Source organism: Lithobates pipiens, unplaced genomic scaffold (genome assembly GCF_037356315.1).
Source record: "Lithobates pipiens isolate NorthernLeopardFrog02 unplaced genomic scaffold, aLitPip1_a1.2 Scaffold_16, whole genome shotgun sequence".
Lineage (NCBI taxonomy): Eukaryota > Metazoa > Chordata > Amphibia > Anura > Ranidae > Lithobates > Lithobates pipiens.
In genome coordinates, this window is record NW_027507748.1 from 375,656,886 (window position 1) to 375,671,909 (window position 15,024).

At 41.4% G+C, this 15,024-nt stretch overlaps 1 protein-coding gene across 1 annotated transcript in view; it reads left to right on the forward strand.

Annotated features, from left to right (window-relative positions):
* Nucleotides 1-4,339: 4,339 nt before the first annotated feature.
* Nucleotides 4,340-15,024, forward strand: part of UNC45B (unc-45 myosin chaperone B) — a 34,106-nt gene continuing 23,421 nt past the window's right edge. Inside the window, exons 1-6 of the mRNA XM_077482162.1 lie at nucleotides 4,340-4,557; nucleotides 6,413-6,574; nucleotides 9,246-9,282; nucleotides 11,758-11,933; nucleotides 13,852-13,941; nucleotides 14,814-14,981. Of these exons, the coding sequence (XP_077338288.1) occupies nucleotides 4,546-4,557; nucleotides 6,413-6,574; nucleotides 9,246-9,282; nucleotides 11,758-11,933; nucleotides 13,852-13,941; nucleotides 14,814-14,981 (645 nt within the window). The 5' untranslated portion in view covers nucleotides 4,340-4,545. The remainder of the gene's footprint in view (nucleotides 4,558-6,412; nucleotides 6,575-9,245; nucleotides 9,283-11,757; nucleotides 11,934-13,851; nucleotides 13,942-14,813; nucleotides 14,982-15,024) is intronic.

Sequence of the window (15,024 nt, forward strand, 5' to 3'; positions counted from 1 at the left end):
CGGGGGAATGGTCCCTACACCCAGGGGTGTTCCAGGAAATTTGCCAGCATTAGGGATCGGCAGAGGTTGACCTATTGGCATCCAAGTTCAACAACACGCTACAGCAGTTTGTGTCCTGAAAAATGGAATCCCCTGGCAATCCCAGTAGATGCTCTGGTAGTTCTATGGAGCCAGTACTCCCTAGTTTATGCTTTCCCCCGATCCCTCTCCTTCCACATTTGTTGCGCAGGATTCGGAGAGAGTGAGTTCCAGTCATTCTGGTGGCACCAGCCCGGCCCAGAAGGTCCTGGTTCCTGGAGATTGTGAGACTGACAATAGACAGGCCATGGACGCTTCCACGTCTTCCCGATCTACTGTTTCAAGGTCCTATCTTCCACCCCAATTTACATTCTCTAAATTTGATAGCTTTGCTATTAAAGCCAGGGTGTTGAAGGACCGTGGCATCTTGGGACCAGTGGTGTCTACCCTAATAAATGCTAGAAAAGCTGTCATTAGGAAGATCTATAATAAGGTCTGGAAGACTTAAATTGCTTGGTGTGAAGCCAGAAAATGGCATCCTCCGAAATACGTGATTGGGAAAATTCTCTCTTTTCTACAGTCAGCTGTGGAAATCAGATTGGCTTTGAGTACAATCAGAGGTCAGATTTTGGCCCTGTCAGTATTCTTCCAAAGGCTTTTAGCCTCCCATTCACTTATCCGAACCTTCATGCAGGTTTTACTTGCTTCCCCCCATTAGGTCACCTATGTGTCCTTGGGACTTGGTGCTGTCTGTGTTACAGAAACAACCATTTGAGCCTATCAAGGAAATTCCATTAGACTTGCTGTCACACAAGCTAGCCTTCCTGATGGCCATTACCTCGGCTAGAAGGGTGTCGGAGTTGGCGACCCTTTTATGCAAGGAACCATACTTGATTCTTCACCATGACAGTGTCGTGTTACGACCTGTTCCATCCTTTTTGCCAAAAGTGGTGTCAGCCTTTCATTTAAATAAGGACATTATTTTGCCTTCTTTTTTTCTCTCAGCCTCGTTAGGCGGAAGAGAGACAACTGCATTCCTTGGACATTGTTTGGGCAGTCAAGGTTTATTTGTCTAGATCTGCGGAGATCCGAGGATCAGACTCCTTTTTTGTTTTACCAAACGGATCCAAGAAGGGGCAGGCAGCTTCCAAGGCTTCCTTTGCCAATTGGGTCTGTCAATTGGTCATTCAGGCCTATGGTCTGAAACGTAAAGCTCCTCCCTTTAGGGTGAGAGACCATTCTACCAGGGGCGTAAGAACCTCCTGGGCTTTTCACCATCGGGTATCTGTGGCTCAGATTTGTAAGGCTGCTACCTGGTCTTCAGTGCACACGTTCACAAAATTTTATCAAGTGGATGTTCGAGCAGCAGAGGATTCGGCTTTCGGCCACAGTGTGCCATATAAGGTCTGATGGCTATTGTTTAGAAGGGTGTCTCCCTCCCCTCAAGACTATTGCTTTGTGACTTCCCAGTAGGTAATGAATATTAGCCTAATTCTATGTCCCATGATGTTTGAAAAAGAAAAAAGCATTTTTTGTCATACTTGTCATACTTACCTGTAAAATCCTTTTCTTTGAGTACATCATGGAACACATCCTTCCCCTCTTTTTTGAGGATTCAGTGCTTGCTACAAAACTGAAGTACTTCCTGTATGGGAGGGGTTATATAGTGGTTTGCTTCCTGTCTAAGACTTTGTCTACCAGTGTCCATTCACCTAGAGATGGCGTATAACCCAGTAGGTAATGAATATTAGCCTAACTCTGTGTCCCATGATGTACTCAAAGAAAAGGATTTTACAAGTAAATATGTATTTATGGATGGCATTTATATGAAGCCATTTATTATCATATATTTTTTGGGTCCCTTTTAAATCATAATAATAACAGAAATCACCAAAATGGCCCTGATCAAAAGTTTACATACCCTGGAATGTTTGGCCTTGGTACAGACACAGAAGGTGGTACACACAGGTTAAAAGGGCAATTAAAGGATAATTTCCCACATTTGTGGCTTTTTAAATCACAATTAGTGTCTGTGTATAAATAGTCAATGAGTTTGTTAGCTCTCACATGGATGCACTAAGCAGGCTAGACACTGAGCCATGAGGAGTTAAAAAAGAACAGTCAAAAGACCTGCATAACAAGGTAATGAAACTTTGCAAAGATAGAAAAGGATATAAAAAGATATCAAAAGCCTTGAATATGCCAGTCAGTACTGTTTAATCACTTATTAGAAAGTGGAAAATGGTGGGCATTTTTGATATCAAGCCAAGGTTAGATAGACCAAGAAAGACTGCAACAGCAACTGGCGGATGAATTGCTCAGGTTACAAAGAAAAACCCACAGGTAAATTACACTCTGCTTCAATGTAAAGTAATGAGTGTACAGCTTGTATAACAGTGTAAATTTGCTGTTCCCTCAAAATAACTCCACACATAGCCATTAATGTCTAAACCGCTGGCAACAAAAGATGAAACCCCTAGATAAAAATGTTCAAATTGGGCCCAATTAGCCATTTTCCCTCCCCAGTGTCATGTGATTCAATAGTGTTAGAAGGTCTCAGGTGCGAATGGGGAGCAAGTGTGTTAAATTTGGTGTTATCACTCTCACTCTCTCATACTGGTCACTGGAAGTTCAACATGGCACCCCACGGCAAAGAACTCTCAGAGGAGCTGAAAAAAAGAAATGTTGCTCTACATAAAGATGGTCTAGGCTATAAGAAGGTTGCCAAGACCCTGAAACTGAGCTGCAGCATGGTGGCCAAGACAATACAGTGGCTTAACAGGACAGGTTCCACTCAGAACAGGCTTCGCCATGGTCGACCAAAGAAGTTGAGTGCACGTGCTCAGCGTCATATCCAGAGGTTGTCTTTAGGAAATAGACGTATAAGTGCTGCCAGCATTGCTGCAGAGGTTGAAGGGGTGGGGGGCTCAGTTTGTCAGTGCTCAGATCATACGCCGCACACTGCATCAAATTGGTCTGCATGGCTGTTGTCCCAGAAGGAAGCCTCTTCTAAAGATGATGCACAAGAAAGCCTGCAAACAGTTTGCTGAAGACAAACAGACTAAGGTCATGGATTACTGGAACCATGTCCTGTGGTCTGATGAGACCAAGATAAACTAATTTGGTTCAGATGGTGTCAAGCGTGTGTGGCGGCAACCAGGTGAGGAGTGCAAAGACAAGTGTGTCTTGCCTACAGTTAAGCATGGTGGTGAGAGTGTCATAGTCTGGGGCTGCATGAGTGCTGCCGGCGATGTGGAGCTACAGTTCATTGAGGGAACCATGAATACCAATGCACTGTTACATACTAAAGCAGAGCTGATCCCCTCCCTTTGGAGACTGGGCTGCAGGGCAGTATTCCAACATGATAACAACCCCAAACACACCTATGAGACGACCACTGCTAAAGAAGCTGAGGGTAAAGGTGATGGACTGGCCAAGCATGTCTCCAGACCTAAATCCTATTGAGCATCTGTGGGGCATCCTCAAATGGAAGGTGGGGGAGGGTAAGGTCTATAACATCCACCAGCTTCATGATGTCGTTGTGGAGGAATGGAGAGGACTCCAGTGGCAACCTGTGAAGCTCTGGTGAACTCCATGACCAAGAGGGTTAAAGCAGTGCTGGAAAATAATGGTGGCCATACAAAATATTGACACTTTGGGCCCAAATTGGACATTTTTACTTCGGGGTGTACTCACTTTTGTTGCCAGTGGTTTAGACATTAATGGCTGTGCGATGAGTGCGATGAGGGGGACAGCAAATGTACACTGTTATACAAGCTGTACACTCACTACTTTACATTGCAGCAAAGTGTAATTTCTTCAGTGTTGTCACATGAAAAGATGGTAGAAAATATTAACACAAATTTGAAGGGTGTACTCACTTTTGTAAGATACTGTATATATATAAAGGGTCTGCAGAATATATATACTGATTTTACTTGCTAGAGAACGTAATCTTTTTTTGGTTGGGAAATAATAAATCAGATAGGCCATGGGATGATGGGATGGCAGACATAGAAACTGCAGCGTCATAACAGAGAAGAAGAAAGAAAACTAGGAGTGGATGAGCCTGGACTAGTGACATGGGCACACTTCATTTTCCAGAAGCTACTAGGCACCTCCAGCTTTGACAGCTGCTCTGGATCATCTCCCACTATATCAGCTTCATGCCTCTAGCTGTCCCAGTGGTCAGCTTTCAGTCACCTCCATAAATGGCAGGGCAGGTGGCTTTGATAACACCAACAGGGGGGTCTACCACTACTTAAGTGCTCTACAATTCTTTGCATGCACATTTGTGTACCAACATGTGAAACAAGAACAAACTTTGTTTAGCTTAAACGTATGTCTGATAATTAATCAATGAAGATTTTGTCTATCAATTCTTTAAATATTTATTTATAAGAGGACACCCCCGTGTGTGTCTGGTGTCCCAGCATTCCACAGTCCTGGACCATTTCATTCACTTCTATATATATCACAGAGGACACAAGCTGCCTGAGAAGTGCTGCGAAAAGTCCAAGATCCCATATGCCAGTCAAGGTATGTTTATAGGCTGAGATCACAGTAGAAATTTTTGTAGTGAGGATATACCATTTATGTAATACAAAAAAATCAACTGCATTGTCTATCTATTGGACACATCGAGAACTTATTAATGTCTTTATTATGATGTATGTTTATTAATGACACCTTTTATTTCTTGTTTTATTTGCCTTTATTACTTCTGATAATAATAATATTAATATGTGGTTACTTTTTAAATTTCGCCGTTTATTTTCATGTCCTTTGCCTATAGGTAGTCTACCACGATGCTTGATTTGGTCGTCAGATTGTTTAAGTAATTTCTATCTAAATACCATGTAACCACCTAATTTTATGATATTTTACTTGTATGCACACATAAATCATTACATATAATACAATTCTACACTTCGTATATTAAATATTACAGTATAAGACTAATGTATACTGGCACATTATAATACTCATCATCTATGCTGGATCTTTCTTTCAGGAGGAAAATCTGGAATAACAAAATGCTTGTTTGACATGTAATTACAAGCAATTATGTGTGTTTATGGGCATATTGCTTTCAGAAGTGTAATGCAAGCAAACTCATTCTTTTGGCTAGAATATTCACTTATCCTAAAGGCTAGTACACAGGATCGGATTTTCCTAAAATCCGTACGCTTCATCAATTGTTGTCCAACTTTCTGCCAACAAATGTTGGATGGCAGGCTAGAGATTTTTCAGCGGACAGGCTGGTTGTACTCAAGTTGATTGATTGATCGGCTTGGTTGCATTCAGCCTGACCATACATGATTCGAATTTCAGTCAGTTGCTACTAAACCGGCCAAGATTTGAACCTTATATGGCCAGCTTAAAGCTTACTATACATGTTACATCTGATTGTACAATCTCCTTTAGATCTATCATCAACTATGTAGTGCAAAGGCCTGCCTAATTTGATATATTGAATGCATTGGTTAGGTTTGTCCTTATATTACAACATTTTGGTGGATCTAAAGGAGATTGTGAAATCAGATTGTATAGTGTATAGCCAGCTTAGGTTCAGTAAGTCATAGCAACCAATCAAAATGAGCTTTGCCCTGTTCTGGCTTTAATTAATAAAATTCTGTTTACTGCACCTTACAGTTAAAGCGTGGATACTTTTGCTGTTTATTGCATAAGCCCCATCAAAGCCATTGATATTTACTCCTTAACTCATACACTTTCATTTTTATTCATGAACTATTGATGTGATTTCTAATGCAGTTATAATGCCAGGAAAGCATTGCAAACACTTTATTAAATTGCCCCAATTTCTAATTTAAAAAATACAAAAAATCTGAATTTTCTGTAATTAGTGAAGACATTGTTGTGTGTTGGTCTGTGAACAGGTGACAGGACCACTTGTCCCCCTGGGGACAACTTACTTTCCATATATAGTAAGCTGTCTGTCATCTGAATACACACAGCTGTTTATCAGACAAATGTGTAGTGTGTAGGATATTTCCCAGACCTCTGTAGTCACAGTCTGTGTCTGATATACAATCAATTTGCAGACAGCGTAAGTCTATCTATAAAGTTTTCTGATGACACAAATTGTAGCTGAAATTTTTTTTCTTGTACTATGGCTTTGTAATCCTATTACATATAGAATAAACATGTATTTATTGATTCTAACATTGGCATATGCAGTAATAAACTGCTATTGATGATATATAAGTTGTTTTATTTTACTGTCGTTGTATAGCAGTAGGCACACATTGCTGTTGTGTTGTATAGTCTGCCCCATCTAGTGGCTTATGCTAGGTAATGCTAGATAGAGATCATCCCTAAGGTGTCTCTACAATGTATTTATTTATTTATTTATTTTTATTTTTTTTTTCAGATGGAAGACCCAATTCAGCTTAAAGAAGATGGAAATACGTTTTTCAAGGAAAATGATTATGGCCAAGCTATTGATTGCTACAGCAAAGCCATAAAACTTGCTAAAGATAAGAAGCTGCTGGCCCTCTTGTATCGTAACAGATCAGCCTGTTATCTTAAAAAGGTATGTTATAAGAAAAATAAACCGCACCTACAGCTATTTACTCTAATTGTTGAAGAAGAGTAATGCCGCGTACACACGATCAGACTTTCCTTTCCTACTTTTCTCTACAAACGATCGGACTTTGTCCGATCGGATCATGTTGTTCGAAAATTTTATATCCAGCTCTCAAACTTTTGTTGGTCGGACATTCCGACGGAAAAAGTCTGATGTAGCTCACACGCGGTCGGATTATCCGATAACACGGTCCGATCGGACATTTTCCTTCACAATGTCTGACCGTGTGTACGGGGGCTAAGAAGACCAGAGAGGCTGTGGAAGTAATCAACATCCACGGGTTCATATGGGTACCTTGCCTCAGCCAGCACCCTGCAGAAGGTGCAAGGAGTTTAGGCCTTCTCTGACATCAGAACAGTCAGATATGCAGAGCCAAGTTTCCTGAGTTATCTATGCCAGCCTCCTGGTCCCTAAACATGAATGCTTGCCTCATGTGTCTGTGTTATGCTGCCCATACTCTAGTAGAATTTCATGCAAGATTTTTAGTTTTAAGAACATTCATTCAATTTTCTAATCATTGGTGGGGTCAAAACCGACATTCGTTTTCCACCACAGTGACAGGAAAATTCAAAGGAGCAAGATGGGAATTTTTTTCTGGAACAAACTCATTTCTAATGCCGTGTACACACGGTCGGACTTTCCATCAGAAAAGGTTCGACGGAATCATTTCATCGGATATTCCGATAGTGTCTGATGGACCTAGAAATAGAACATGTTTTAAATCTTTCCGACGGAATCAATTCCTATAGGGGAAAACCATTCGTCTGTATGTTGTTCCCACAGACCAAAAACGACGCAAGGGCAGCTATTGGCTACTGGCTATTGAACTTCCTTTTTCTAGTCCCGTTGTACGTCATTGTGTTCTAAAAGATCAGACTTTGGTGTGATCGTGCGTAGGCAAGTCTGTTTGAGCAGAACTCTGTCGGAACTCTGTTGAAAAAACCGTCAGAGTTTATTCTGATGGAAAAAACAGTCGTGTGTACGCGGCATAACAGTGTATTCCTACAAAAGTCTATATGAACGTTACTTCACTAGTTTCTTAATTCACTAGTGTGTGGCAAGCTCAACTTTGTGAAGAAGGCTAACTGCAGTAACCTTTGTCTCAGGCTTATCAGTGGGAGAACAATTGTGCCTGGACATGGTTTTGTCCTAATTGCTTCCTTCTGGTATGCCTCTCAAGATCCCTCAACATCTCCTAATTGCAGGGATGGAGAGATAGTATAGAAGTGAGGGATGCAGTGGTCAGACCTCAAAGTCCTTTACACTGTATGCTAAGCTGTTCTCTCTTTTTTTTGGCCTCTTTGTCTATTATACTATGTTAATCTATGTATGTCTATTTTTTTACCATGGTTTATAAAAAAAAGTTGGTTAAAAAACATAATCTGGAATCAGTTTAATAGTGACTGTGAATTAATTTAAGCCAAATTCCAGATATGGCTATTTTTGGATAGTTACATTGGTCAAACTTGCTCTGCTACAACAGTGATCCCTACTAGCTCCTAGGTCCTGTGCCAAGCAACCAGGGCTACTGTTAGAAATCACTGGGCCCCATACAGCCTACCTGACAGCCAGAAATTACCGAGGACATTTATCAGTCCCTTTCTTTGCTGCCTCAGTTGCAACGATGAATGAATTGGAAGCGCTCTGAAGCTTCTTGCTCATTCACAAGCTGAAGAATATTGAACACAGTTTACTATGCTTCAGTGATGAATGGATACAAGATTGATTGGTATTGATCACTCACTGTATTCATTCAGGAAAGGAAGGGGCCAATAAATATGTGTGCTCGCAGCAGCTTCCAGAGGGAGAGGAGAGGATAGAAGCCTGCAGCGCTGTGGGGGAAAGGAGCACAAAGGGGGGCCCGGACAGCAGATGGAAAGGGTGCATGGGCTAGAACCACTCCCCTGCAGTGCAGCCAGAGAGAGAAGCTGGCAACGTTGCAGGGGAAAGCAGAAGACAATTGGTGTCTGCACTAAGACAGTACAGCTGGCCTTCCTGCTCAGCAGGTGCCTGGGCCCTCCTTTTGAACTGATGGGACCTGGGCCCAGTACAGGAGGGCTGGCTGTACTGCTTTATCAGTGGCCCTGCAAGCAAATACCCTGCTGTAACTGGACACATCACGCACAGAACACTTTCCATGTCCTTAGAGAATGTAAAGCATTCTCTGATTGGATGAGGTGGCGATAGTGACATCATCACCCTGCCTCTTCAACTTGTCCATTTAGAAAACACTTTGCATTCACTGAGAAAAATGTTTTCTATGAATGACGTCTGTGCAGTCACCAAGTAGCCTCCTATATTCACTAAGTAGCAGGGCTGCCACTCAGCACAGGAGCTGGAGGCCAGCAGCAATCAGTAGTGGTGGTGCCTACTCCAGTGATTTCTAGCTTCCAGTGGGGATCAACCAGCTATGGCACAATGCATAGTTAAATTGGTCCACGTTTGTCCAATGTAACTGTGTAAAAAAATTAGAAAATTACAATCATGCGACTAAGATAAAAATCCTTATCCTTGCATTTAAACTTTGTACATTTAGCCTAATGTTTTTTGAGCGGTTTTGTGCTGAGAGCAAACGTTCAGTAAAATTAGTTCACCTGCATCCTTTTCTTTTCTCCAGGAAAATTTTGTTCAGGCAGCCTCAGATGCCACTAAAGGTAAGACGTGTAAAAAAACAAAAACAAAAAAACAAACAAACAGCAGAATATTTTGCTTGACTGCCTTATATCTGTAAACCAAGGGTGCTCAACCCCTGGCACAAAGCCCTCTGATGTGACCCATGACCTCAAACCAGAGAAGCGCATGCTCATGCTCTGGGATAGCAGGTCAGCAAGCCCAGATCGTGATCAACCAGTGTTAATTTAGTCGACTAAAACGACTAAAACATTTTAGTCGACTAAATGAATACTATTTTAGTTGACTAAAATACGACTAAAACTAAAACAATTGAGATGACTAAAATACGAATACAATTAAAAGCCATTTTAGTCAAAAGACTAAAATGAGACTAAAACTAAAATGCCATTTTAGTCAAAAGACTATGACTACAACTAAATTGCAATTACTGAAATGTACTGGAGATTTTAGTCTATTTAAATGTAGGACATTTTAGTCAAATAAAATGTACTGGAGATTTAGTCGACTAAATGTGACTAAAATTAAACCAATTGCAGAAGCCTAAAATGGGACTAAAACTAAAATGCTATTTTAGTCTTAAGACTAAAATTAACACTGTTATCAACGGGTTTGAAGACTTGCTATCCCAGAGCTTCAGAGTACGATGAGCGGGCATCGGCAGTGGAGGAAACAGGCAGCCGCATAGAGAGCAGGAGCTGCATAAGCTGATCCTTCCTCCTTAGCACTAGCTCCTCTCCGGTGTGATACCAAGTGCACTTCATCTGCGATCTTTCTAGCAGCCTGGAGAGTGATGCCAGCAGAAGCTGCAAGAGGAAAAGAAGGTCAGTGTATTAAACATCAAATACATTGTGCATTTGCAATGGGCATATTAGCACCTACTGTATTAAAGGGTTAACAACTATTAAGCTGATTTCACGCTGATCTGCGGGTGCAGTGCGCCTGTGGTTTTCCTATGGCTAAGCCCTTGTACACACGGTTGGAAATTCGACGGGAAAGGTCCGATCGGACCATGTTGTCGGATAATCCGACCGTGTGTGGGCTACATCTGACTTTTTCCGTCGGAATGTCCAACCAACAAAGTTTGAGAGCTGGATGTAAAATTTTCACCTGTAGAGAATTCCGATCTGACAAAGTGCCACGCATGCTCAGATCAAATTACGAGACGAAAGCTATTGGCTACTAGCCGCAATGTATTCCCGTCGCAACGAACTAACGTCATCACATTCCGAATGATCGGATTTTCCGACAACTTTGTCCGATCGTGTGTATGCAACACCAGTTTCGTACAAAATCCATCGTTGTTGTCGGAATGTCTGACCGTGTGTACAAGGGCTAAGCTGCTCTGAGCCATAGACTTCTATTATATCCTGCGGCTTTGGTGTGCTTTCTGAAACCGCACCAAAATTCTTGAATGCAGGAGCTTTAGTGAGCCTTCAGAAAGTGCACCACACCTGCAAGATGTAACAGAAATCTATGGCAAAGCGCAGCTAACGCACAGGAAAGCTGTAGGTACACTGCGCTGCATCCATGGTGCGAGTAAACTGCAGGTTATCAGTGTGAAAGCAGCCTTATATTTGCGGTTTGTGGGGCGGTAAAACCCCATAGTTGAGGCATGTTTTTATACCCCCCTCCCAACCACTGATGTAGCGTCAGAGGTTGCAATGTTATGCTCCAGGGGGCCCAGACAGCCTCCCTGTCACATTCTGTTTTACAATTGGACAGGAGGGGTGGCAGAGATGGCATATACAGGAACTGATCCTATCCATTATTCTACTGCCACCGCTGCAATAGACATAGAGTGCTTGTTCACACTAGTGTCATTCACTCTTTCTTTTTGTGAATGAAATTAAAGTGGTGTTTCACCTCCAAAAAAAAATCATTAATGTGCCTAAAAAAAATAAAAAAAATAAAATGTGGAAATTATTTTTATTTTTTTACTCACCTCTAAATGGCTGTTGCTAGGGGGTCCCTCGTAGTCTGCCTCCTTCAGTGCCTGTTCTCTTGACGTCACTTCCCCTTGGCGCAGGAAGGGCTCAGCTCTGCCCCCTCCCTCTGGTCAATCATCTGGGACATGTGACAGGTCCCACATGATTGCGCGGTCAATCACGGCGCCCAGCGCCGCTCTGGCATGCCCAGTGGGTGCCCGGCTGTGAAGCATCAGCCAGGCACCCACAGTTACAATGCCGGCCCGCCGAATGGAGGGGGAGGTGAGTGGGGCTTCAATCCCCTGCATCGTTGGACCCTGGGACAGGTACGTGTCCGCTTATTAAAAGTCAGCTGCAGTATTTGTAGCTGCTGACTTGTAATTTTTTTTTTTAAGTGGGAACCCCGCTTTAAACAGTAGGTAAACATCCAATGGGTTGAGCACCCCTACTGTAAACTATGACTTTACTAATAATTCAAATCAGGGGATTTATCTAATCAACTGGTTATGAAGTAGCAATTAACAAATAGGTCAGACACTGAAATGAAATAATTGTTTTGTTCACTTTCAGCTATCGATGTTGATGCATCAGACATAAAAGCCCTGTTCAGACGCTGCCAGGCTCTGGAGAAACTAGGGAAGCTGGACCAAGCATATAAGGATGTTCAGAGATGTGCAACACTAGAGCCAAAGAATAAGACCTTTGTAGAGACTCTGCACCGGCTAGGTACTAATATTCAGGAAAAGGTAAGACCCTGCTTGCTGTAACACCACAGTTCAATAAAATATATTGTATATACAGTACTCCTTTATACTGGTATATATATACATTTTATTTTTAGGGTAAGTATATACAGTCATGTGCTGGTGCGCTGTTTTTATTGCTATATTATGAGTATTCACATACAATTTTGAAAACAAACTACATCAAAAAATCTATATAAAATATATATAAACTATCTTTCTAAATATCATACCATTATATGAATCCACATAATAAAAGTGCTATGTGCATAAATAGCGTGTGTAAAGAGTGCTAATATGATGTGCTATTAAAGAGTCAGTCAGTCTGCTCACATAATTTGTAATTATGTAATTAATAAAAAACCTCTTTGCCATTCTGAAGCTTCCCTTCAAGCACTTTGCATATTATTTTATATATACTGTTATTGTGTACTTTCCAAATATGCTACAGAAATCTCCCTCCACTGAGTCTGGCTGTAAAATTTTTAACTGTGGGTAGCTGAAGCGGCTGCCTGTTCACTTCCTGGATTTACACAGACACACAGAGGCACACCTCCAGCTCTGCAGCTCTCATTGGCCCTCTTATGACTCACCCCACCTACCTTCCTGGCAAACTCTCACAAGAGTTAGAGAGAGGGCTATGGATGATGTCATAAGCTTAGGTTTTTTTTTCAGACAAGAAACAGGAAATGGGCTGTATAAGGGATTTACCGGCTGAAGAAAAAATGTTTTACTACCCAAAGTTAAAATAACAAGGGCAAAAGATTTAATAGATGGAAAGATGAAAAAATGACTGAAGTTCCGCTTTAAGTGCAATAAATTAACCACGTTACAAAATTAATATAATTTTAATTCTGATCCAACAAATACGATTGATTAAACTTATGTTCCAGATCATATGAAAATGCTCTCACAGTTCATATAATCTCTCTGCTAAAAGTTGATCTGTGGTTCCAAATGCCCCACATGCAAAGAGATTAAAGAAATTTTCCTTGTGTGAATTAAATGAATCAAAGGTGCTTGTGCTTCACCACCGTACTCAAAACCATTACAATCGGCCTCTTACCAGACAAATTGATCCCATTGGGCTCATGTCTCTGACAGCTTGTTATAATAAAAGCAATGGAGAGGGCTCACAGTGCATTAACATATATACCATCATTTATTAAAAATAAAAATGCACTTACAAATCATTATGTTTTGCATGAATGCAATCAGATTAATATAATAAATTGATTGGCTTTGTTGTGTTACTGCACATTGCACATAAGGCTTCGTTCACACCTCACATAGCAGGAACATGCAATACCGCTCACTTTTTTGCATGTTTTTTGTGCATTTCCACACACGCAAATAGGGCATATCATTTACTTTAAAATGAATGGAAACCTCAGACATGAAATAAGAAGAAAGCATATCCCTCTATAGTGTATACTTGTCTCAATCCAGAGCTCTGAGTGGCGTTTCTGTTTGCATGAGTGTCTTCTGACACATTTTCCTAAAACCATAAGAAAAAAGGTGACAGGGGAGGAATCACCAGCACACAGCCTGTGATTGACAGCCTCAGCTCTATTCCTGTGTGCTGTGTGAAAGAGGTGTTTCCCTTCCGTCCAATCAGCTCTCACTGAGCTCTGCAAAGTGTAACTTTAGCTCTCCACCTACTACTTTCTGAAATCTCAGACATGTTTTATATATTCTGCATTTTGAACGGCTGTAGAGAGGAGAAGCCTGCAGATAAATAGGTACAATTTATGTAGGAGGATTTATTTAATCTCTGTGTTTCACCTGAGGCCATTCACTTCACTTGGAATATGTAAGGGTACACAACCACTCTAATACAATACTGTGTACTGAGATTAAATAATCTAGATAAATTGTGTGTATATCATTACAATCAACCTCTCTCTCTTAATTCCCACAGCTTCGCCTTCAGTTCTCCACTGACTCTCGTGTTCAGAACATGTTTGAGATCCTGCTGGACCCAAACAGTGAAAAGGAAAAACGAGAAAAGGTAAAAAAAATTATTTAGATGTCTCTCTCTTAGGCCTGGTTCATACCTATGCATTTTATAGTGTGTTTTCAGTTTTGCAGAAACACACTACAGTCCATTTAACATGGTTTCTATGGGTCACATTCACATCTGTGCATTTTAAAGCGGTTTTGTACAGAAAATTGCAAGTTCATCTTATTCAAATGGCTTTGGAACATAGATGCAGTTATGACCATTGAAATAAAATAATATGCAGTATTTACCTTTTATTTTTAATGTTTATGCTGACTTCCGGGCTCTCCTCCCATGGGAGTAGGCGTGTTTATCGGCTTCGCAATGGTCCCTGGGAACTTTTTTAGCTATTTCCCAGGAATCCGTGGGGGACACAGTCATGCCGAAATTGTCATTTTGAAAGTGGGCAGGCAGCTCTATCTGCCATTACCACTATAGCACATGAGGCAAGAGGAAGGAAAACAAAGAGGACACTCAATGAGTATGTGCGAGATGGAGCGGTGGATGCTGGGAGCTCAGCATCATCGCATCCAGGAAGTAAATGCCTGTGGGCTTCAAACGCCCACAGTGAAAATGGAAACCGCCGGACTGCTTTTTTAAAAGTTTTCCTTAGCAATGAAATCGTCATGCCGGGGGTTAAAAAGACGCCGCCGATCGTGGCTGCAAAGACACCGTAGGAATCGCCCACCAGTGACACAGGTAAAAAAAAAAAACGGCAGTGGAATCCCGCTTTAAGGAAAGGGCCATTGGTTTTTGGTTCCATAGACTTCAATGGATTAAAAGCATGTATTGAAAAAATGTAAAATGCCCCTTGAAATATGCAAACTGCAACCTGCATAGGTGTGAATCAGGCCTTAATATTCAAATGCTCTTTTTTGCAGGCTCTCAACAATCTAATCGTTCTGGGCAGGGAGGATGCAGGTGCTGAGAGAATTTTCCAGAACAATGGTGTGAACCTTCTAATGGAATTGGTGGATACCAAAGACCCAGAGCTGATTCTTTCTGCAGTGAGGACTCTTTCTGGCATGTGCACTGGCCACAGGGCAAGAGTAAGTGTGTGCAATTTTTTGGACCTTGTCATTTTCTATTTAT